Here is a 23475-nt window from a genome sequence, read left to right as displayed (position 1 = left end):
ATTCATAGCTTTATATATATACACTAAAACCACATTTATGTATATATCCTTTCTAAACTATTTATGAATTTATGGGACACCCTGTAAATATCACTTTCATAAATCTAAATGCATATTGAACAAGTATTTTTGATAGTAAGAAATAGTATATGAACATAAATACAAAATACAATGACAGCATATATTAATCTGTACCTTTCATCACCCTGCAATGCAGCTTCTATTGCTTCTGGGAGATCCAAGCGATGCAATTCCTATAGTAAGATTTACAGAATAAATTCTCTTTTTATGATGAAAATCATTCAACTGAAATTGAGATAGTAATTCAGGGCTTTTAATAAACTTCAGTGAAAAAATACAGTCAAATAATGATAAAAACGAAGTTGCGGAGGACTCTATGAAAATTAAAATTTTTAAAAGTGAATTGAACTAATCTCTTAACACTTGCTTTTTTTTTTAAATGAAAAACTTAGAAATGTTTTACTTTCCATTAATGTTTTTAAGAAGCTGAATGTAGTATTTTCTAATTCAAAATAGGACAACAAACACACACGCATGCACAAAAGCCTATTTTTAAGAGCACACCTAGCCTAGACACGTTTTTGTTTAAGTTTAGTACCTTCCTTTAGCACAAATTCTGAAGCCACCCAAATCATACTTTTGAATGAGCAACTCTGGTGGTTATCAGTGTGTATGTCACTCATTTATGAGCAGTGAAACCTTACTATGCAATAGCAGTTTTGATAAGACTTTTGAACGTGTAAAGCAGCAACACACTGTTATATTCCTCAGTTTGACTGATGTGCAGTGCAGTTATCCAACAAAAGAAAAATACAGCAACCCTGTTCTGACATTTTACATGGATAAGAAAATTAAAGGACAATTGATAAAATATGATATATCTGAAAAAGTTATCAGCAGAATATGTGTATGTGTGTGGGGGGGGGGGGGAACTGGCCAGACACTTCTCTTATGAAATGCTATACAGAATACATGTCATATTGGTGCATAAATACAAAACTATGGTGGTGGCAAAAATTGGTGCAATTACCTGTAGGTTTCCAAACAGTATAAGTATTTTGTATGACTACCTCAAATGGGTATACAGCCCATACATAACCATTCCATTGTCAATCATTACCTGTAATATAAATTCCTACTCCTGTAAAAAGGTGGATCCCAGGTCATAGGTGGGACTGATATTATGTGACACTACATCCAAATATGTCCCAGACGTGTTCCGTTTGATCCACGTCTGGTGAATATGCTGTATGATAGGCAAATAATGAAACAATATTCTCTGATTTAAGATATTTATCTACTAAAAGAGCTCGATTTGGTGGAAAATTGTAATCCATTAGACAGAAATTTGGTTCAACAACTCCACAGAAAAGGTAAATTTAGATTCAAGAGACCTTAATCTCTATACTTTACGCCCATAATCAAATCTCTGTAAAAACATGGAGATTTATATGGCTGTTCAGAGTAATTCCATCCCATACCAACAAACCACCATGACAAAAACTGGTTTTTCAAGCTCAGTTGATTGATTTTTCAGTTTTCCTGGTTCTCTCCATATTAAAAAAATCATTGCGAATTCATATCCAGACTAGAGCAGGTTATATCAAGGTATAGAATCTGTTCCTATAAATTTTGGTCCATATTACATGGGCACAGCAGAATCTTCAACGTGTCTCTCTAGAAACAGTAATAAGAGAGAAACAAACCATTGGCAGACTCACATTGACAGCTCTTTCATGCAATTCTGTACCATTTAAAGTACTTTGAAATACAGTCAAACCTCGTTAGTGCGTCACCTGGTTAACACGTCACTCCGCTTACTGTGTCACGTTTTGGAAGTCCTAATTGTCCTCAGGTAGGAATTGGCACAGCTATGGCTTACTCCGTTTAACGAGTCACTCCGCTTACTAAGTCATATTTTTGCTCTCGCAAGAGTGACTCATTAACGAGGTTTGACTGTACATACTTTTAGAGACAAATATCAAGGAAAAGAGGTCACTCGAGAATGTTATAAAATAAAACTCTTACATATGTTATGCTTGGAGAGCCTCTACATAATGTAGAAAGAAGACTGATTGTTGTTGATATGCTAGGAGAAGTCTTCACTTCTGCATTTGCTGCTGCTCCAGCAGATGCAGATGCATTGGTTGATGGATTTACATAACTCGGTGAGGCAACACTCTTCAATCGCACCAAAAGTTGCTGAAGAAGTCCATGTTTTGCTAAGGGAGCAGGATCCATGCCTCTTCTTGTGAAGCGATCAGCAAGAGATGCAAAACACCGCAATGCACCATCTGCCACCTGAAATAATATAAACAATATAAAAAAAAAATTAAATCAACTGAGTATCAAATAATTCATTGGGGGAGTAGTAATTTTTTTTAACGTAAAGTTTAATTTCGTGCTTATAGAATTCTTGATATTTTAGCTTTGATTATACTGAATTTATTATTCTTGTCGCATCACAGTCATTTTGTGCAGATGATGGTCAGTTAATTAGGGAATAACTGATTGATTATCAGGTTATAACTGATTTCAAACAACTTTTATGTGTTTCTAGAAATTGGTGAACCTCTATGCGTGGGGACATTTTGCCTGACTGTCATCTTTCTTACAAAATCCAAATTATTACTCTTTGTGTCAGAAAAGATTCTGTGCTCATGAATTGAAGGAATGTTAAATCAAGGATTGACTGTATGTTAAGGTGCAAAATAGTGTTTTAAAATTACTTACATGGTTATCATCATGTTTTAGCAATAAAGATAGTGCCTCAACGCAATCTGATAAGGAAGCATCTTGAGGTTCCATTTTCCCACAAAGCCTAGACACAACTGCCATAGCAGAATGCAATGTATCTTTATGAACAAGTGATCCATTATCACGTATGAATGAAAGAACACAGTTTAAGCCACCAGCTTCAAACACAGCACCAGCTTCCCTTGTACACACAAGCTCCAAAACCTATAATAAATATTATGAGAAAAAGGTGAAGATATTTCTATTCAACTATCAGAATATTTAACAATTGATGATATCTAATCCATTGATAACCACTTTTTTTCAAGAAAAATTATGCAAAATAACATTCTCTTTATATCAATGTGTCTAAGAAACCAAATAGAATGTTATTACCCACATAAACACATCTTTCAATGAGTATGGACAATTTTTTTCATGTGTTTAACATGTGCTGAACACCATAGCATGGTTAAAATTCACCATAAAGCTGACATTGTCCCTCTCTCTTTAGCACAAGCATATTTGTGAGTGATCACATATCACTCATTTATGGGCAGTAAGGAATTACATGTGAAATATCAAATGTATATATGCAGTGAAACATCAATATAACGATACTCTACAGACCAAGAAAAAATATTGCTGTAGAGAAGATTATCTTTGTACTGCGAGAGAGGCAGCAGTTTAAGATTACAGCATGGACAATTCCAACCAAAACTTGAAAAAATATCGTTGCAGAAGGGATTTATCATTATATTGAACATTGTTGTTGCAAGGTTTCACTGTAATTTAAATATCTGTGGTAATCAAAAGGTACGATGAAAACTTATTTGGATATTCATAATTCAATTATAACTGCTTGGCAGAGGGCCATACAAGAGAATGTGGCGGTAAAATTTAACAGAGGTGACGTTGTATGTTACAAACAGGGCTGGATAAATCAAAGGTGAAAGGTCATCATGGTGCCTGAAATTGTCTTTACTAAATTTTTGGGATTTATAGCAGCATATCTGCCAACATGAAAAAGGGTTTTTATGCCCTGAAAAAAATCAAAAGAAGCATTACTTTGAATATTTTTCTTAAGGTAAAAAGCATGGGTGGGAAATGAAAATTTGATTCTTTCAGCAGGAAAAATTATTTTTGTAACAGCAAAAATGTTTTTGTAGCAGCATATATCAGTTTTGTGGTGTAGCACTTCAAAATTTTGGCAGTAAACAAAATAGTGTTTTTATATTATATACATATATGTGGTTAGCGTACACAGAATTACTTTTTACTTCAAAAACAGTGTTATCTTAGCACAGAAGAAGGGGTGTCCCCCAGGTACAAATACTTCTCATGTCACACTTCGCTACACTGGAAAAAAATTTCTCTAGGAATTTGGAAATTATTAGCTCAAACCTTTTCCCTGCTACTCATTTAGGCAGTATTAACAGGGAAGAAATAAATTGGTTTATAATTGCTCTCTCATAGATCAACAGGAGCTTCTTCAGCTCCATAATCAAACTACAACTTATTCCTTCACTGAACTCCAAGAGTTTTGAACCTCCCTTCCCCTCCTTCAGATAATCCTTTTGCTTTGACTAGGTGAGTGATGCTGTATGTTTTCACTTATGTGCAGTTCATGACATCTACCACTGTTCCAGGCTAACTATTCCACAAAGGGAAAAATGTTAAATCATGTAATTTTCAACGGCCTTTCTAATTGTCTTTGAAGTTTTTTCCAATTATCACTTTTTTGTGCTCCTCATGGAATTTTACTGTCTGCTGTAGTAGGCCTACACACTGACATTTTTTTCAAAAATATTGTATTATCCTTCAGACTTAAATTCAGTAATCACATACGTGGCGTTTTTGGCACCAATAACAATTTTTTAATCACCATGACAACAAGGTGCCCGAGATTTTCCCAGCTTTATTATATATATATATATATATATATATATATATGTGTGTGTGTGTGTGTTGTTAATTTTTATATATAATGCAAGTTATTTTATTAGCAATATACCCTTGGACTACTACTACACTGCACACCAACTCCGGTCATATATCGCCATACGGCAATTTCCAACCAGTGGAGTTGGGTGGGAAATGTAGGCTCCATCCATAGTCACCGCCCTAGGCTCAGTAGGTAAAGAACTTGCTTTGAATGTTCTATGCCCGGATTCGAACTCATGGACCTTGATGGTAACTTTCATAGTGGAAGACGAGCATCTTTACCACTGCGCCACTCGGGCACTATACTCTTGGACTGAGGGACAACATATACTTTAATGCTTTGCCCGTACCTTATTTGCAGATAAACCTTGATCATCATGGTTTTTGTCGCACCACAATTAGCGGGTAAACCTCATAACAAAAGAATAGTTCCTTATTTTCAAAGAAGCAACTATGATCTTTTGCAAGAAAGGTTAACTGTAATTTTCAAAGACTGTATGGAATCAGTGGGTGTGATGAGTCAATGGGATGAATTCACGACAAAATTATCCTCTATTTTTCATGATATCACTCTTTATTCAAAAGAAACAAATTTGCTTCTCGCACCCTCTCTGGTTCAAAAACAACGTGCAGGTCCATTACCTTGATAAGAAAAGGGCATTCAAAGTGTATAAAAGTGAAAAAGGTGACCTGCAAACTTTTAATGAAAAAAGGATGTTGAAGAAAGTAATAAGGGAAAGTAAAAAGGAAGTTGAAGAAAGTAATAAGGGAAAGTAAAAAGGAAGTTGAATCTCTCTAGGTTGGCAGAAACCATTGGCACTGACCCAAAATAATTTTTCAAGGAGACAACACTATCTATAGCAGAAAGCCTCCGTGTGAAGCTTTTGAGGTCACTGAAGGAGGTTATCTTACCTATAGCCATTGGATATACTACAAAAAATGGTAAAGATGACGCATGCAATCGGCTTGCTATATCCAATTTCTATAAGTGAGATGACCTTCACTGACGTCATGAGCTTTGCATGGAGGCCTTCTGCTATAGATGGTGTTAGCAGGGCTCCCACTCAAAAAATTGGAAAGAGGAGGATGGGGAGTGTGCCCTCGTTAGACAAGATAATCCTAGCATAATTAAAAAAATTCCTAAAAATTTTTTTTTTACTTTAAAAAGATTTGTCTTTCTTTTTTCATAGCACTATTTCAATATCCTATAAGACTGACTGGAGCCAAAGGATGATCCATGGCTTTAACTAACTTTGCAAAATCCCCTAAGCCCTCAGGTTATCATGAATATTCAAGCAATCTTTTTCTTGCATATGGCCTAGCCAGTTGTGTATATGGACGTCTGGCAACCCTAGACCCCCACATCAATGTTTTAGTTATATCACAGTTTCTTTGCCACCTACGACAAACCTTCCAAAGCAAGGTTTGTCGGCGCATCCGTGCTCGTTGAAAATGCGTTCTGGGAATGCAAAACTACTGAACACAATATTGATCAATATTAAGCCGTGTGCACAACAGCAGCGTTGTTCTGCAACGCATAGTGAGCTCAAAACAGAGCAAAAGACCTGAACGACGTTGGATGGAGCAAGGTTTAATTGATCGAGCAGGTTGAGTCAGTTCAATGATCACCACCGACTGTCAGAATCAGCAGTTTCGACGCACATCGCCAGACAGGTAGTGAATCAGAAGAAAACGCTGTCTCAATAGAATGTGCACAAATGAGCCCATTTCTTTACTGATTGCATTAACGCACACAAGCAAAATGTATTTTGGTAAAATAAAAAATTAGAAGCTGTTTCTTATTTTATATGAGAGCCAAACCAGACCTCCAATTCCCCCCGGTATGGCCTTGTTTGGAATCCTTTGGCACAGTTGACTTCTTTTTCTTGATTAGAAGGCCTGAGCATACACAAAATTAATGGGAAATAAATGGGTAAAAATGAAGCAATAAACCACTCATGGCCCAGTTTGGCGGATGCTAGGGCCCGGCGGTTCAGGAACAAACACTGCACTAGACCAACCAAGGGCCCATTCGAAGGACGGATTTCACATATTCCTTTTCCTATTCACATTTTTCGAAGCCCAATATTAGACGCTTGTTATTTACTCTATTGTCATGCTTAGGTGTACATATAGATCAGGCATCTTCAATCCATTGCTCGGGAGCACCCAGAGTGCTTGATGCTTGTGTCCGATTCAGTGCTTGCGAGAACTTGATCAACATTTCATTTAAACACCTTGTGCAAATTGCATTCAATTATTAAAATCATCCGGATTTCATGCATTCGCATGTCAAACATGACATAAGAGTGCCCTTCTTTTGATGGATACAGACAGTGCTTGTGACTGTAAAAAGGTTAAAGACCTCTGGTCTAGATCACAAGCTCATTTGTTCCCAAGAAGTTTGGCAGTTTTTTCCACTCATATGTTTTGTGTGCACAAATCCATATTTTGAGCTCACCACGATGCTCCTGGGAGCCCTGATGCACACTTTCATGCTATAAATTTACTACAGAGGCCCCCCTCAGTGAAAACTCTGGATTGCGGACATGCCAAAGATCCAACAGCCCTGCTCCACGATGTGGGGGAAGATCATGTCCTTTCTGTGGAAAACCAACATTGTTGGTTACTACTGCCTTGGTCTATTACAGTCCCTCCTCCTCTAGGAATTATCACATGATCCTGAGTACACTGCTTTGGGGGAATATTACAGATGTTGAAAGGTCGGGAAAAGCAAAGAAAGAAAAGTTTTTTGTTCATCCAGTCTAAATAGCTTTTTTACCCCACCCATATAATGGCTGCCCTAACGTATGGTGGCTACATATTGGCATTGTTCTTTTTTGTTGCTACTTACCCATCCATACCTCCGGGGCAAAGAAAAAATGAATAGAACCTGAGAGAAGAAATATTGAATGCCACAGCTTCTTCAAAGCCTAGATTTTGGGGGGGGGGGGGAAATCTCTGGAGAATCAAAAAAATCTGTGACCTTCACTCAAATTTTGTGACTTTTTCCGGACTTCCGTGACTTTTTTCTCATTCCATGACTTCGTGACTTTCCCGTGATGGTAGACATCCTGGTTATGGCCTTTGTATATTTCGAACCAATTCACTTCATGAACCTCTGATGAACACCTTGTTCCAAAACATGTTTCAGCTTATTCCGATTGTTCAGCCTTGGCCTTACATGTACAGGTCAAACATGTTTCTTCAATATACATAAATGCATCATTTATTCATTTTCATATAGGTTTAAAATACAGGTTACATCATTACTAATTTTAAGATATGCTCCATTAGAACATTTTTACATCTAATAATTGCTGGAAAAAAAATTTAATTTCAAGCTTTTCTTAATATGGATAATTAGTTCACAATTGTAAATAAATTCTTTCAATGTAACAAACAAAAGTTCAAAGCACAACACACATACAACTTTTGACTACTGAATTCCCTTCCCAATGTCTTTTCATACAATTTCATATCATAGTTTGCATCATTAAAACAATTTTAACTGCATTTTTTCATGCAATAAATCAGTAATAATTTTAAACCTCATTCATTGTAATTTTCATAATTTTAATCAGTGAATGATTTCTGCATAGCACACATTTGATTCAGCATTAACAACCTGTTTTCAAAAAGAAAAATATTATGCATATTAATTTTTACATCCAGGTACTGACTTTTATACATTGTTCAGCTAGATCTCTGCTGGTTCGAGAAGATACATCAGCCACTACCAGGCGATTACACATTGCTTTAACTGCACCATCAACAGCTACTATTCTTCTAGTGCATTCAGCGGACACATCTAAATAGTATGTTATGGCTCGAGCTGTCACTTCCAAAACATTATCAGGCGCACACTCATCTAAAAATATGCGGCATAATGCTGGTAAAAATGTTCGAGGAGGACAGCTAAAAAATAAAGAAAAATAATTAATACTTGCATTTGGCTTGTTTTAATGTTCACTTTCATGAAATGAGTAATGATCCTCTTGTTACCCATTTCAGGACTAAAATATATAAATGAGATTGTGAATATCCATGCATTGTGTGATATGTGTGTAACTCTTTGTAAAGAGTAGTTTTAGTTCAGTAAAATTTGTATCACATCATTTATACTTTAAGAAAACCTCAGATATAACAGAAAATAAGATGTTTATATATACACCATAGCAACCTTATTCAATACTCTAGATCTGTGATTCTCAACCTTTGGAAGCCCATGGATCTGATAATTTCCTTTTTGTGAGTGAAAAGCTCAGTAATACACATGACTAATGGGAAATAAATGGGTAAAAATGAAACGGTTAACCATTCACAGCACAGTTTGACTGATTTGCCCGGCAGTTGAAAAACACTGCTCTAGATCAGCAGTGTTTTTCATCAGCTTCAACCTTTCAGACATTGTGGGCCAAATTAAAACTTTCCACGAAGCCTGCAGGCCACCAAATCATACAATGGTATTCCCTGTTATTAAACAGGGTTTTCCAAATTATATTGAACACTTTTATTTACTCTGAAAAAATCATTTCTTTCATTAAATTTTTTTTGAAGTAATTTCTTTAACCCATTCTAATGTATTGTATTTATTATTAATAGTATATATATAATTATTTAATTGATAATTATCTTTTATTAATTCTGAAGTTTGTCCCAATTCTGAAATTTTTTTATTAATTTTAAATTCCCACACACACACACACTTATTACGACATTCTTTATTTTCCCAATTCTTAATTTTTTTCCCCATGAATTATTACTTTTAACAATTCTAAAATTGCTCTCAATAATTCTCATATTATTTCTATCAGTAGTTCTGCAACTATTTCTTTCAGCAATTCCATGAATTATAAATTTTCATCAATTATGAAATTATTGTTGTGGATAATTCTAAAATTATTTCTTTCATTAAGGTGTTTTTCAGAATTTCTTTGAATTCTATAATTATGTTTTCCTTTAGGCTGCTAAATTTTACCTCTCAAAATGTATGACATCATAGGTCTCAAAAAGGGTTTTGGCTCCGGGTTTCCCGAATTCGTTATGGCGATCAGTCAATTTATCTAATGCACAGCATTACTATCCAATCTGGAAAGTATTTCAAATTTAAAAAAAACAGTACAGATTTCAGTGGAAAGCACTCTTCCCTTTTTTCTTTTTTTTGTAATTCAATTGTTTTTCTATGTAAAGTAACTATTTGCTCAAAATGTTTGGCTGGCTGGCCACAGCTAAAAGCTCAAAGGGCCCATATTTGTCCCTTGGGCCATAGCTTGAAAACCCCTGTCCTAGATAGAAATGCACTAGTCATGGAATTGCATTGGAACAATATTTGAGAACATGCTGATTATTTGATTTGTCATCAATCCTTTATATGGGTCATTTTCAAAAAAAGTGTACAAACTGTTTCCGAGACTTTGTATTTTTTTTTCCCAAATTTCAGAGCACTCTGGTGGTAATTTTAATTTTTTTCTAGTTCTTCATTCAATTCTGTCATGCAGTGTCTCTTAATTTGTTTCAGATGGTATCTAATTTTTTTTTTTTTAATCATTGTTTGTAGCAAAACGTCAAAATCTGGCTGTCCCAACTTCAAAAAGTGTTAAACAAAGAGACTTGGTGCAAACCTGGGATTTTTTTTCAGAAAACTTGGAATCACACTGTATATATGTGCCATAGATGAATAAAACTGACAATAAAAGATTGAGAATTTTTTTTTTCTTATGAAAAACTATTTTTTTTTGTTCATGTCCCAAAGTTTTTCCCATTTTAAAATGTCCACTCTGTTACGGTCATTTGGGAAATATATTTTTATACCAGATTAAATTTGATAACACTTTTGAGCTCACTGAAAGGTTTACTTTAAATGTGTGATCAACAATTTTGGATTTGACTTTTGCAAAATGACTTATTCATTTCATGTCTTTAGTACCAGACTTTTCTCTGTCAGATGTCCACTCTGTTACGTGATTATCATAAATAATTAAGATTCTTTTTCATCTATATCAGCATCTAGTGTTAGCACATGGAGATATGCTTCAAAATATAACAAGTTTTGTTATATAAGCTATTAGCTGATCGGTTTCACCGTCCATTGCACGGTTCCGTTCGGCATATATACGCTCTAGCGAAGGAAAATCTCTATCTCCTCTGTAGCTTAGTGGTCCAGAGCACTCGTCCGGCAATCGAGGGACCCGGGTTCGACTCCCGGTAGAGGCAGAGATGAGTTTTTTCCTTCCTTGAAAAATTAACATCTAAAATAATAAATATCTTCACAACATCCAGTCTTCCGTATATCTTGTAATAACAAGTTTTCACAAATCATTTAAATTTATAATGGTGTAAATCAGGTCTAAATCCTGTATGTATGGCAAATGTTTGAATTGTCATGACAAGATGGTATCTATGAATGCAATTTTTAAATCACTGGATGAGAATAGCACTGTGCAGTGTGAAGAATGGCGGCGCAAACAAGAAAAAGTGAAAAAGAATAGCAAAATGATAGAAGTTACAAAAATAACAAAAGAGCAGATATTGTGGAACCTAACAGACTTAATCAATGTTTTCCAAAAAGAAATTAAATTGTTCAAGAAACACATTTTTAACATCCAGCACCAATATAGAGCTTACCAAATGTGCATTAGAAACATACAAAAACATGAAGCTGTTCTTCATGTGTATTTCAGTGAAAATTATAATTGCAAATTATCTGAAGAAGAGCAGTCATCATTTCGGCGGGTCCAGAAATCAAGTATGTCGTCATACCTGTGTGCTGCTGTATGTTGTGGAATGTGAGAAGCCAATTTCGTTCTGCTCAGTGTCACCGAATTTGGAGCATGGACCTTCATCTATTTGGGCTCATTTGGAACCGATTTTGAAAGTGATGAAAGAATAATATGAAATAAATGTGGTTCACTTTTTTGTCTGATGGCCCTTGTACTCAGTACAAATAAAAGAAAAAATTTTACTTATTGGACAAATATGTCTCAAAATATTTCAAGTGGTGTACTTGGAATTTTTTGAAGCAAACCATGGAAAAGGAGCAGTTGATGGTGTTGGTGCTATATTGTAAAAAAAAGCTGATAGATTAGTTGCATGTGGGAATGAAATATCAGATGCCACTCAGTTTTTCACAATTCTCAAAGATGCCACCAATGTAAAATTGTACGAAATAAAAAGTATAAAAAAAATTATCCCAAATGATATACCTGTGCTGAAAGGCACTATGGCAGTCCACCAAATAGTAGCAACTGGCAATGGATTGCTGCAATACAGAGATGTTTCTTGCTTTTGTGAAAGAAATGCTAATCTCTGTGAATGCTACAAAAAGAAAACACTCTTGCCAAAGAAGTATAAAACTGGAAGTTCCACAACCAATTTCAGAGTTTGCATCTCTGAAAAATGGCTTTCAAGAAAATAGTGAAAACTATGCTATCGACTCCAAAGGAAGCAGCAATGAAGAAATGTCAACTAGTTTAATTAAAACAGGTGTTCATATGCTCATGAAATTTGATTCTAGTGGTGTGTGTATATAAATCTACATACAGATAGATACGTTGTAGTAGCCCAAAATGACATTGAAGATGATGGGGAGGTCAGTTAATGTGCCTCAAAACTATGAATGATGCTAGGAAGCCTGTTCAGAGCTGATGACAAAGATATCTCTTACATCCACTTTGACCAGATTTCAATAATTTTGCCAGAGCCAAAATTCAAACCATGAGGGACGTATGTTTTTTGAATTTCCTCATAGCATGGATGTTTTTCAGATGTCATACAGGAGTCTCTGAGATACCTTTCATATACTGTATATTGTCTATAAAAGTGTATTTAGAATAATTGTGATTGTGCTTACTCTAAGTTAAACATTTCTGTCCACCAGGGTTTAAACTGGATAAAAAATTCCTTTCGCAAAAAAACGAAAATGGGGGGAAAAGCTTTAGCAAAATGCTACAATGCTAATGTAATGATTGATGATTGGATATCTAGTCGTACCTCCTGTACGCGTTTTTGCAAAAGTGGCTACTACTGCTTTCGCATTCTACGATTTTCTTTCGCATTTTGCAAAAAATGCATCCTGTGTGGCCACTTTTTTAAATTATTTTGTCTCATTTGTCTTTGAACTCTTAATTTTTTTTTTTGCCCGTCAAGGTTACATCACAATTTTGCACATCAAGTATTTTCTACTTAGATTTTCTTAAATGTTAAGTTGTTGGAAAAAAATTAACATTTAAGAAAATCTAAGCAAAAGTTGTTGGAAAACAACTTAACACATCACAAACAGGGGACCCAGATCTCAGTCTAACCTTGTCTGAATAGAACATAAAACACGTTCTTCAGTTGCAGAAAGTAGTCAAGTGTGTGAAATCCTTTATTATATTTCCAAAAAGAGAGAAAAAATTATGTTCAATCTTTTTTTCTTCCTTTGTCTTTGTCTAGTTCAAATGATAAAATGGAGGAGGGAAACAAGATGAGAGTGATGGCGCAGTTGAAATATCACACCAATATTGTGCTTAAAAAAAGATAGAGCACTTTTACCATTACAGCTAAGAAGTGTAAAAGTGGCAAGAGAATGCCAGATCTTGTCTGTTATTCGGTTTTCTTATGTATATGAAAATAAAATTCTATTTATATGAATGACAACAGTTTTTTGTCAAACTGGTGAGTCCAGTCATTGTTTTGCCCCTAGGAAGCTTGAGGCAACCACCAATAGCTGGCGCCTTCATTTCCAACCCTACTCATTAATGGCAGTAAATTACAATATAGTGATATGGCTGGAGTTGAAGTAGTCATTGTTTTGTGTTTGAAGGGATGTAAATAAAGAGGTCATGTAAGTTTTTTCTTGAGGAATTTTTTCCAGGAACTCCCAAATGCTAGTAGAATCTTACTATATCGGCACCCCAAAGCAGAATATGTTGAAATGGGAGACGTACATCACAGAACAATTAGTGCTGCTGCAGGACAATCTGGAAGAATTTTAAGGAAAGTGTAGAAAAACGCCATTATGGGAATTTTTCCTGCAGAACATTTTCAGTCAGCTGAGGACTCGTTGCAGAACAATTCAAAGCATTCTGCTTTGGGGATCAGCACAGCAATTGGAACAGAACAATCACATTAGATTTTATTACAGAAGTGTGTAAAAAATGAAGTTATTCAATTATATAAAGTTCATTCTTTTTTTAACCAGAAAGAATGAAGATTTGTTTGCGACTCGTTGAATATCTTATCAAAATTTTGGAACCAGGGATTTGGATTTTGCCTTTACAAAATACCTTAGTGTAGTTATAGCGCACCATATTTTCTCTGCTTCATATCGAGGTCATCTTAACCAACCAAACACAGGGGACCATTGCATGAATAACCCTAGAGCCCCTTCATTTATACTGTAGAATGTTAGCTGAATTCTGGTATTGTTTGAGTTTAACAAACATTTTTCACAATTAAAGCGAAACCAATTTGTTTTGAAAATACGAACATATATATTTTTTCATTTTTTTTCAGAGAGCGCGAATGTGTCCGTCACATACAAATCCAAGGTTCTGCCTAAGGGGTCATTCAAGTATTACGTCAGCATCGATGGGGGAGGAGGTTTCGGGTGCTGACTTTTGATGACAAGGGGGAGGAGGGTTTGGATGATGCTTACATCATCAACCACCCTTTATGAAAGTATGAAATATTCTTAATGGCATCTTACTCAGTGCGCCAAAAACAAGAATCTTTCGCTAGTTTGTGGGCACCTGAATTAACATTCTCCCTTATGATAAATCCCTTCTTACAGAGCCACTTCAGCAATCTACAAATGTTTCACGGATCACTCAAATGCTGAAGAAATGTGTCTGGGCTGCTTAAGTGCTATGGAAATGTTTCCGGGCCGCTTAAAGTGCTCTGAAACTGTCTTGCGTCACTCAAATGATCTGTAATTATGCCATTGATCACTTAAATTAATCTGGGAATATCCTGCGGGTATGAGTGATGTAGAACTGCACTGCAGGCTGATTAAGTGCTCCTACTCAAGTAATCAGAAAATGTGTCATGGGCCACTGAAATACTCTGGAATTGCGCCACGGATCCATTAAGGAATCTGTAAATGGACTGCTTAGTTCATTTCTACTAAAATTAGGTTTGAGGTGGCAGACAACATTAGATATATCCCCGAGGGTCACATTTGGCCCATGGGCCATAAGTTTAGCATTTGTGGTTTAGAGGGTGGGTCGCAATGAATTTCTTAAAGAAAAATTTCGTGTTCTTAGCCTTCAAATGGCATTGAAGTTGACAGAAATTTATTATCATAACATATGAAGGTATTTTCTTCCCAAATTAAATTTGTTTTTAAATATTTTTCGCATTGAAATTTTTTTTTTTGTTTTACCATCGAGGGAGGGGGGCATAGTGGGGCTCATGCCCCCTTCCCGCGTACGTATTTGATTTCAATATGCGTTAGGAGGGGGGAGTGCTGAAGAAAATTTTCTGACAAGGGGGGAGAGGGGGGTCAAAAATAACTAAAAATCGGCTGACATAATACTTGAACGGCCCCTAGTGTTATTTCTTTACCTGGTGAAGATTCAGCTAAAGCTGGATTAATAGAGCTTATTCAGAAAATATCAGTCTTTAAAAATTGAACATCAAAATGAATTCTGCCACAGGTTTATGACATGGTGCAGAGATACGAAAAATAGTCTAATTCTGTCTCAGTTTCTATTGTGTGTCTGATTCTGACAATTATTGAGAGGATATCAATCTCATCCTTTTTTTGCGGCTGCACACAAGTTAACGATTTATCAACTTGGGCTACAGCATCCTAACAATCGTACCGACATAAGAAAAAAAAGTTTTCATTTCCAATCTAAATCGTTTGTATTACAAATTGGTACATAAAAATGTTTATCTTTTAAAATTTCTTGTGCAACATGCCACTGGGCCCAGATGCATTGCGAGTTGTTCACAATCACTAATTGTGTAGGTTCAAAGGATGATCACACGCATATAATAATCCTATATAATCTGCAGGGCTAGAATTAGATGGAGAAAGGGAAAAGTTGCTGTGGTGACAAACTTTAAAGCGGCAGCAAGCAAAAGTGCCAACATGAAGAAAATATTCAGGGGGCTGAAAATCTCTATTTGTTCCATATATATAGAACTCAAGCCCATACACAGGAAGCGGAATGGTGCGTTAAATTGTATATTCATGAATCATTGGTGGGGGCTCAAATAACCTCAGCCCTAAGGTTCTGGCACCCACGGCGGCAAGGTTATGGGAAAACAATTTCACAGTAGAGAGGGCAGCAAAATCATGTTTGCTCCCCAACAAAATTCCTTGTTGTGGCACTGATAATCTGGTGCTTGGGAGAAGCAATCGCCCTTTCCCCTACCTGCGTGCTACAGGTTGTCTACCTTAAAGAAATTATGCTCTATGAATTGAGATATCACACTCCCAGTGACCATTGAAGATTTTAACACTTCAATAAATGTCCAAACACTCATCTTACTTTTTTCTCATTATAATTGTACGATAGGATTACAGCCTGAAATTTTGTCACAACTATTGATCAACATGATGTGTGTGTTTATCTTTTTCCTTAATTTTTTTATGAAAGTATATAATCACCCTGTATACATGTAACATTATTAGTTTGATGTATTATTGTATTAATAATCTCACATAAAATATTAATGTGGGTACAGATGCAAAAAGATGTTTTTTAATCACGTCATATATAATGGAGAAGTTTGGGAGGGGGGGGGCAAAATCATACTTGCCTCCAGGTGGCAATATGTCTGGATCACGCCTCTTACCTGCAGCCATGGGCAGAGATACCAGGGGCACTGCCCCTCAGCGTCAAAGGTGGAGTTGACTGATCTAATGTATATATGCATATATGAATTGACACCATCATCATCGTGCCCTTCCTGCAGCAATAATGACCATGCCCCCCCCCAGACTTCCAAGTCTATCTCCGCCTATGCCTGCAGCCCCTGATCATTTCGACTGTCCCTCTGATTTAATTTTCTCTATAATTTTTGACAAGTTTTCATGAAATTTTACATACATAATAAACAGAACATGATTTACAAGATGAGGTACTCAGCAAAGACAAACTTAATTCATACTTATTTCATAATTTTTGCCATTGTTTATGCTGGGACGTGAAAGGAGAAAAACATTTCATTAAAGCTGGAAAAAGCTTCACACCTTCACAATTCAGAGTAACTGGCTGTTATTACACTAATCTGAACAGGGAAGGCTTAAAGTTATTGGAAATATTTGGAGGGTGCCTCAGACAGTGTCATCTTAACACACAGCCCGGGGACTCAAAGAGGAGAGAAGTCTCACAAAAATGAGAACAGTTTAAAATTTTCTAGAGTAAGCATGTAAATTTGCCAGGTAGGGCCTCAGTGAAATCCATTGGCCCGGGTCCCATGATGCTCTCAAGATAGCCCTGGCCTTAGACCCAATATTTTTATAGGTACTATGGAGATGGTGACAAATATATATTTTGTGGGGGGGGGGGGCATACCCATGGGCCAGATACAAGTTTATGCTATGGGAAGACAAACATGTTATTTCCCCGAGCTATTTTCACTGGTCAACTATATTATTCAAATTAACTTTGTAATCAATCATTGTAACCATATGGTGTAAGTCAACTTTGTAACCATATGGTGACTTTGACTATCACTATAAGTATATGTGAAAAGAGAAATATTCACGCATCAAACATGACAGTTTAAAGTGACAGTTAAGTTTGTTTCTACAGTGTTCTTGCAAGACTTCTCTTTTTATTATTACAACAGGTAAATGATCTGGATTTCTCAATGTGTGTTATAACCATTGATTTCTGCGTAGAAGTATAAAACAATCAAAAATAGAATGTCAGTGACCCACAATGAACAGAAATAATAACATTATTACCTCTCAAAACATCTGTCAACATTATCTGACATGAGAAGGAGCATGCACAGTTGCTCCAAGGCAATGAGCTGCATGTCCCTTTCATCTCCTTGTCCCATGTTAAGCCACTCAAGCAAAGTTTCTGGATCAACTTCAGCCATGTTACACTGTATGAATGACTCTTGGTGCTTTCAGGAAGATCAGGCATAATATCTTTATTCTCAAAATGAATCACATTTTTTGTTACGAAAAAAACATTTCATCCGAGGGTTTTTATTGACCCCTCCAAAACGTAATCTTCACAAATAATTAGATTCAACACTTATTGAGAGTTGAAATTTTTCACCTTTCACAGGAAAAGTTTTTGTTTTCTAACTTATATTTTACAAAATGACTAGTAAACTATAGGTAAGCGATCACAAACATGATTGCTGTGGCGAATATATGAAAATATCCTGAAAATAATTTAAAATAAGATTATTTCAAACAACATATGCAACTTAAAATAAAAATTATGAGTAATTCACGGTCGCTAAACACGGACAGCGATATAAACTAATGGATATGAAGCACGAGAGATCAGTGTGTGTCACACTGTGATGCCAGAATTTCCCATCGTGTCATTCCCAAGCGTAAAAAATCAAAAGCAATCTAGAAAGTAAACTTCGAAAGTTTCCAACAGTTTTTTTCTTTTTTTCATTAAAAAAATTATCTTAAAAATAAAATTGAAATCCATCATACAAAGGAAAAACAATCTCTCCCGGAAATAAAGTCGTCTTAATAATGAATGTCTCTACGTTTATCTGTAACATGAGTGACCATTTTTAATCGAGAAAAATGCAGGAAATTCTCCGGATGTCATTCGTCTTGAGCCGTTTTAACGAATGAGCCAACACCCGAACACAGCCCGGGGCCCTCAAGAGTAGAGGGATCCTCACAAAAATACGTTTTAATTGAAAATTTTTTGGGAGTAAGCATGTAAATTTGTAGGTAATCATTTTAGGCATGTTAGCGAATACCTCCTGCTCTTTAGATGTAGGTGCTTAGCAGAAAGACACCTGCCATGTAGCGGTACTATCATTTTAGTATCATTCGATGTTGAAATGTGAGACCGGACGCATGCAAGAAAATGCGCTCCCGATGGGTCTCTGATGTATCATATAATTTAATCATTTAATTAAATCTCTCATATTAACGATGCTGTCTCTCCATCAAGAAACGCCTCATTCGTTTAGTCTATAATTCAAAAGCGGGATAGACATAGATATAGATAGATAGTGATAACGATGATGTTATGCATATCCCACGTACGTTGATGTTTATGAACTAGAGCCCACCATGGAGGAAAGAATAACAGGAGGTGACATCAGGCAGGAAAATTGAAGCCGTTGTGGCAACCCTATGGACTGACAAGTAAGCCCAAACAAACCGCTCTTTTCCCTATACTTAACATGTGTTTTGCCGGATCGAATTCTCTTAAAATATTAATATCTAAATAAATTTAAGCACCATGACTGTTTAATGCCTCTTCAGGTAATCTACATGAACCAATAATGGGGAAAGATAAAATTTTATCCTTGTATAAGGGGTTTTTATATTTTTAATTTATTTTTGAAAGGGGAAGATCATTTTTAACTCTCAACTCGTCATACGTTTTTAGTTCAGTGCCTTCAATTTATTTTAAAAATTTGATGCATCACATTAATGTCTATGGAAATATGATTAATTAAAATAATATGAAGCTCCAATAAAATGCAATTTTCATAATTTTTTCTTTTAACTGTTTATTTTGCCTTTTTGTTTCGTTCATCATTATCATAGATCCGGGACATTTCGAAAGTGTTTGAGGCCCGTGGGCGCTCGTCTTAAGCTTTACATGAGGAATTTTGATTTCTGAATCAATTCTGAGATGCTCGAGCACTTTCTGACAGGATCGTAGCTAGGATTTTTGCCACCCTGGACAAACAGCATTTTGCCACCCCCGTGCCTCAAAGTACTGGAAGTGCTCGAGCGTCCTCCACCACTGTGTATTTATGGTTTTGCTGCCTGTAGACTGTACAAATTTCGCCACCTTTCTTCCGTTCCACTCTCATATTCTTGAATACGTATGATTGAAATATATGCCGCCCATCCGAACCTTCCGCTATGTACAGTAGATGTAGTATTGAGAAAAAAAAATATTAAAAATAAAAAAAACTTTTTTTACGAGCCGCGGTAAGTCATCTTGTCATCTTTCTGGCCTATAGTATTTAGGAAAATAATCATTTGGGCTGTTTCCCCCCCCCCCTTCATTTTGGACCTATTACTTTGCTTTTAAAGTGGCATGTGTACGAAAACTTGAAAAAAAAAAAAAACAGTTTCGAATTTAATTTGAAATCTAAAATTGTTGTTGTTGTTCTACCTAGACTGGAAGTATTTCTACAATATTTTAATATAAACAGCTGAAAGGCATTATATATGCTAATGTTTTGCATATATAATGTTTTTCGCAAAAAAAAGGTCAGATTTTTTCAAACACCACTTGTTCAAGTGTCTTTAAACATTGTGTCACTCTCAGCACTGAGGTATTACATGCTTTGGCATAATTTTTTTAAAATTAAAATGCCGAGAAGGAATTTTAGGGCACAAGATATGGGTAAATTTTGGTTATTTTTGCAAAAGGTTCCATGTTGTTGAAGATAATATTCGAACAACTAAAATTGTAAAAGCTCTCGTTCAATTGTATAAATATATCCACAGAATTTGAGGAAAAAAAATCGAGTTCCTAAAGTGAATAGTAAATTTTTAAATGATTTTTAAAAACGGGGATGTTTCTCATAGGAAAGCATGGGAAGCCACGGTTTGTTTGGGCTTACTTGGTCCCTTTAATAGATCTATCACTGGCTTCATCTGGCAACCCAGATTCCCCATGCTTTCTCAAAGGAGGCGCTGGTGGCGTCACCTCCTGTTATTCATTCCTCCATGAGAGCCCACAATCGGTAGCTGCGAAGTTTGTCTTCTTCTCGACGACGAAACAAAAAAAAAAAAGCTTTCTTCTTTTCTACTGATGACTGCCGATGACGTCCGCTGGTTGCTGTTTCCGATGTCACCCGAGGATATCCGAAGTCTACCGAGGATTGCTGAAGTATACTAATCGCTGTTGAGATTAAAGATTCCGTGGATCTCCGATGTTACCGAAGATATCGATGTCTCCCGACGATTGCCGATGTCACCCGAGGATTCCCGAAGTAATCTAATGGCTGTTGAGGTTAAAGATTCAACGATATTTCCGATGTTCCAGTGATTCTACGATCTATTCTTGCTGATGAAAATATGATGATGACTGATGTTGTGATGATTTAGTGCGCGATATTAGTGCGTGTATGATGTATATTATTCTGCGACGTTTCTGATGTGTCGAGGTGTTGTGATGGTGATAGTGCGCGAGTGTGATGTTTAAAATTTTGCGCAAACTTTGATTGATCCACAGTGAATTTATTTCACACATTATTATATACACTGCTCAAAACAATTAGGGGAGCACATGGTTTTAACAAAATTATGCAAAGATGTATACCGATAAGTAACATAAAATGAATCATCCATAATTTAAAGCCTAGCAGGAAACGGAAGAAGAAAACTTCATATGCAAATCAAAGTTCATGACGTCAAAAACCAGAAAAAGGAGATAAGGGCAGAAATCGGGATGTTGCAGAAACGTCTGTTTTACTGACGTAACTGTGAAATTCGATTGCGCAGTATTGTTTTTTGAGACAAGGTGACTTGAGGATGTCTCAACAACGTGATTTACCGGAATCCATGGCATGGCGTGTTATAGGCAGACTGGAATCCGGGCAAACACAACGTAGTGTCGCGGACGCTGTTGGAGTTGCCAGAAGTGTTGTTGCTAGGCTGTGGAATCGATTCCAAGAAACAGAAAATGTTATTAAAAACGCGCCACTACAGCAACTGATGACCGGTATATACGGTTAACAGCGCGTCGAAACAGAACAGAGAATGCTACGCAGCTGCAAAGACGGTTGATCTTGGCAACAGGACGAAGGGTGTCGAGCCAAACAGTACGTAATCGGCTTCATGAGGGAGGGCTCTATGCACGTAGGCCAATGGTCTGCATTCCGTTGACCCCCACGCCACCGTGCGGCCCGAAGAAGATGGGCTGCTGAACATCGAGATTGGGAGCAACATGATTGGAGCCAAGTGCTGTTTACAGACGAGTCCCGATTCAGTCTGGAGTGTAACACCCGACGTGTTCTGGTATGGAGGGACAGGGGCACTCGAAATAACTCCGCATTCGTTCGTGAAAGGTCACAATACAGACGAGCTGGTTGGATGGTATGTGGTGAAATCAGCATAGGCGGACGTACGGACCTGCATATCATTCGGAATGGCACTTTGACGGCCCGAAGGTATGGAGACGAGATACTGCGACCTCATGTCATCCCTTACGTTGGAGCCATTGGAGACTCCTTTGTTTTCCAGGATGATAATGCCCGACCGCATAGAGCTCGTCTGGTGGAGAACATGCTTGAAGCTGAAACAATACAGCGTATGGAATGGCCAGCGTGCTCTCCTGACCTGAATCCAATCGAGCATGTTTGGGACATGCTCGATTGTATACCGGACGACGCATTGCTGCGCGACCAAGGCCGCCTGTTACTGTCCGAGACTTGCAGATTGCACTTCTTGAGGAGTGGAACAGTATTCCCCAAAGTCTGATCGATAACCTCATCGCATCCATGGCAAACAGGTGTGCAGCAGTCTTAGCTGTTCGAGGAGACCACACGCCCTATTAAAACTCATGCATCATGTCTAAACAGTACTTTTTTTTATCGTTTACATGTAACCAAATTGTTGCCCTAAATCATCTTTTCATGTTTTTTTCATATTTTCAAAGAATTAAAGCTTAATTCCAAATTTTTTTACGTCTTTTTTCTGTATTGCGCATTGATACGCGTGTACTATCCATTGTATGCCAATACGTGGCTGTCTCGCACGGTTTTCTTCACTTTTTTTGCTTGCTCCCCTAATTGTTTTGAGCAGTGTATATTAGTCCTTAGTTTGCTATGCGAAAGTGCATTCATTAAAACTTGCGTTTTTTCGTTAAATAAGGTGCACATTCTTGCTAATTTTTAGATAAATATTGAAATTCAGTTTAACAACTAAATGGTTATAAATATTTCTGCACTTTTGAATAAAAATTTAATTAAATTTTGATCTATTTGTCAGTATGTTCCACAAGTATGTTGATGTTATTCTTGGCGACCAAATTTTTTCGCCAACTACTGCAGCTCGGATTCGTTTTCTCAACCCATTTTTGACATGGGATGACATGACAACATCTTCCGATTTCTAACCAAATTGCACACAAATTTTGCATATGATTACTGGTTAATTAATGTAACATGACGTCCTCCGGGTCATGTTTTCCTTAATTAATGTCAAGAGAGTACTTACCTTTAGGCCCCAGGGATCGCTTAGCCACCGGAAACCACCGAAGGTCTCGCTAGCGTACCGGTATGGGCTAGTTCGTCCGCTTAGTCTTTCGGCTGGAGGGTGGGGTCTTCCAGTGCTTGACGAGGATGAGACTGCAGGTCGGGCAGCTAATGTCCCACCTAAATTAATCTCTCGGCATTATTATCCTTAATTCTTAATCTGTTGGTGCCTCCCGGGAGAGATGTCACCTAGTCTCATAGGAGATTGTGTTCTTCGAGTGTTCTAAGTTTTATGTTAACATAAGTATTTCTTTTGCCGGCGGATGGCCGCGGACCTCCCCCAGTAGCACAACGATATAGTACAATATCTGGACCATATCATTATATATCGAAATTTCAGAGGAATATCAGATGTCATAACTATGATATAGAACGATCTCGTCCTATATGGTGCAA

At 36.7% G+C, this 23475-nt stretch overlaps 1 protein-coding gene across 1 annotated transcript in view; it reads right to left on the bottom strand.

The window, feature by feature from the left end:
• Ufd4 (ubiquitin fusion-degradation 4-like) overlaps positions 1 to 18235 on the bottom strand; it is a 222932-nt gene extending 204697 nt beyond the window's left edge. The window contains exons 1-5 of the mRNA XM_089233406.1: positions 17609 to 18235; positions 8385 to 8619; positions 2755 to 2982; positions 2050 to 2322; positions 196 to 254 (exon numbers count right to left, since the gene is read on the bottom strand). Coding sequence (XP_089089532.1) covers positions 196 to 254; positions 2050 to 2322; positions 2755 to 2982; positions 8385 to 8619; positions 17609 to 17748 — 935 coding nt within the window. The 5' untranslated portion in view covers positions 17749 to 18235. The remainder of the gene's footprint in view (positions 1 to 195; positions 255 to 2049; positions 2323 to 2754; positions 2983 to 8384; positions 8620 to 17608) is intronic.
• Between the last annotated feature and the right edge of the window lie 5240 nt (positions 18236 to 23475).

The sequence above is a fragment of the Pholcus phalangioides genome, unplaced genomic scaffold (genome assembly GCF_987345545.1).
Source record: "Pholcus phalangioides strain wild (caught in Gottingen) unplaced genomic scaffold, Ppha-v1.0 ptg000007l_1, whole genome shotgun sequence".
NCBI lineage: Eukaryota > Metazoa > Arthropoda > Arachnida > Araneae > Pholcidae > Pholcus > Pholcus phalangioides.
The sequence above is the reverse complement of the archived record's forward strand: the minus strand, read 5'-3'. Positions and strand labels throughout refer to the sequence as shown.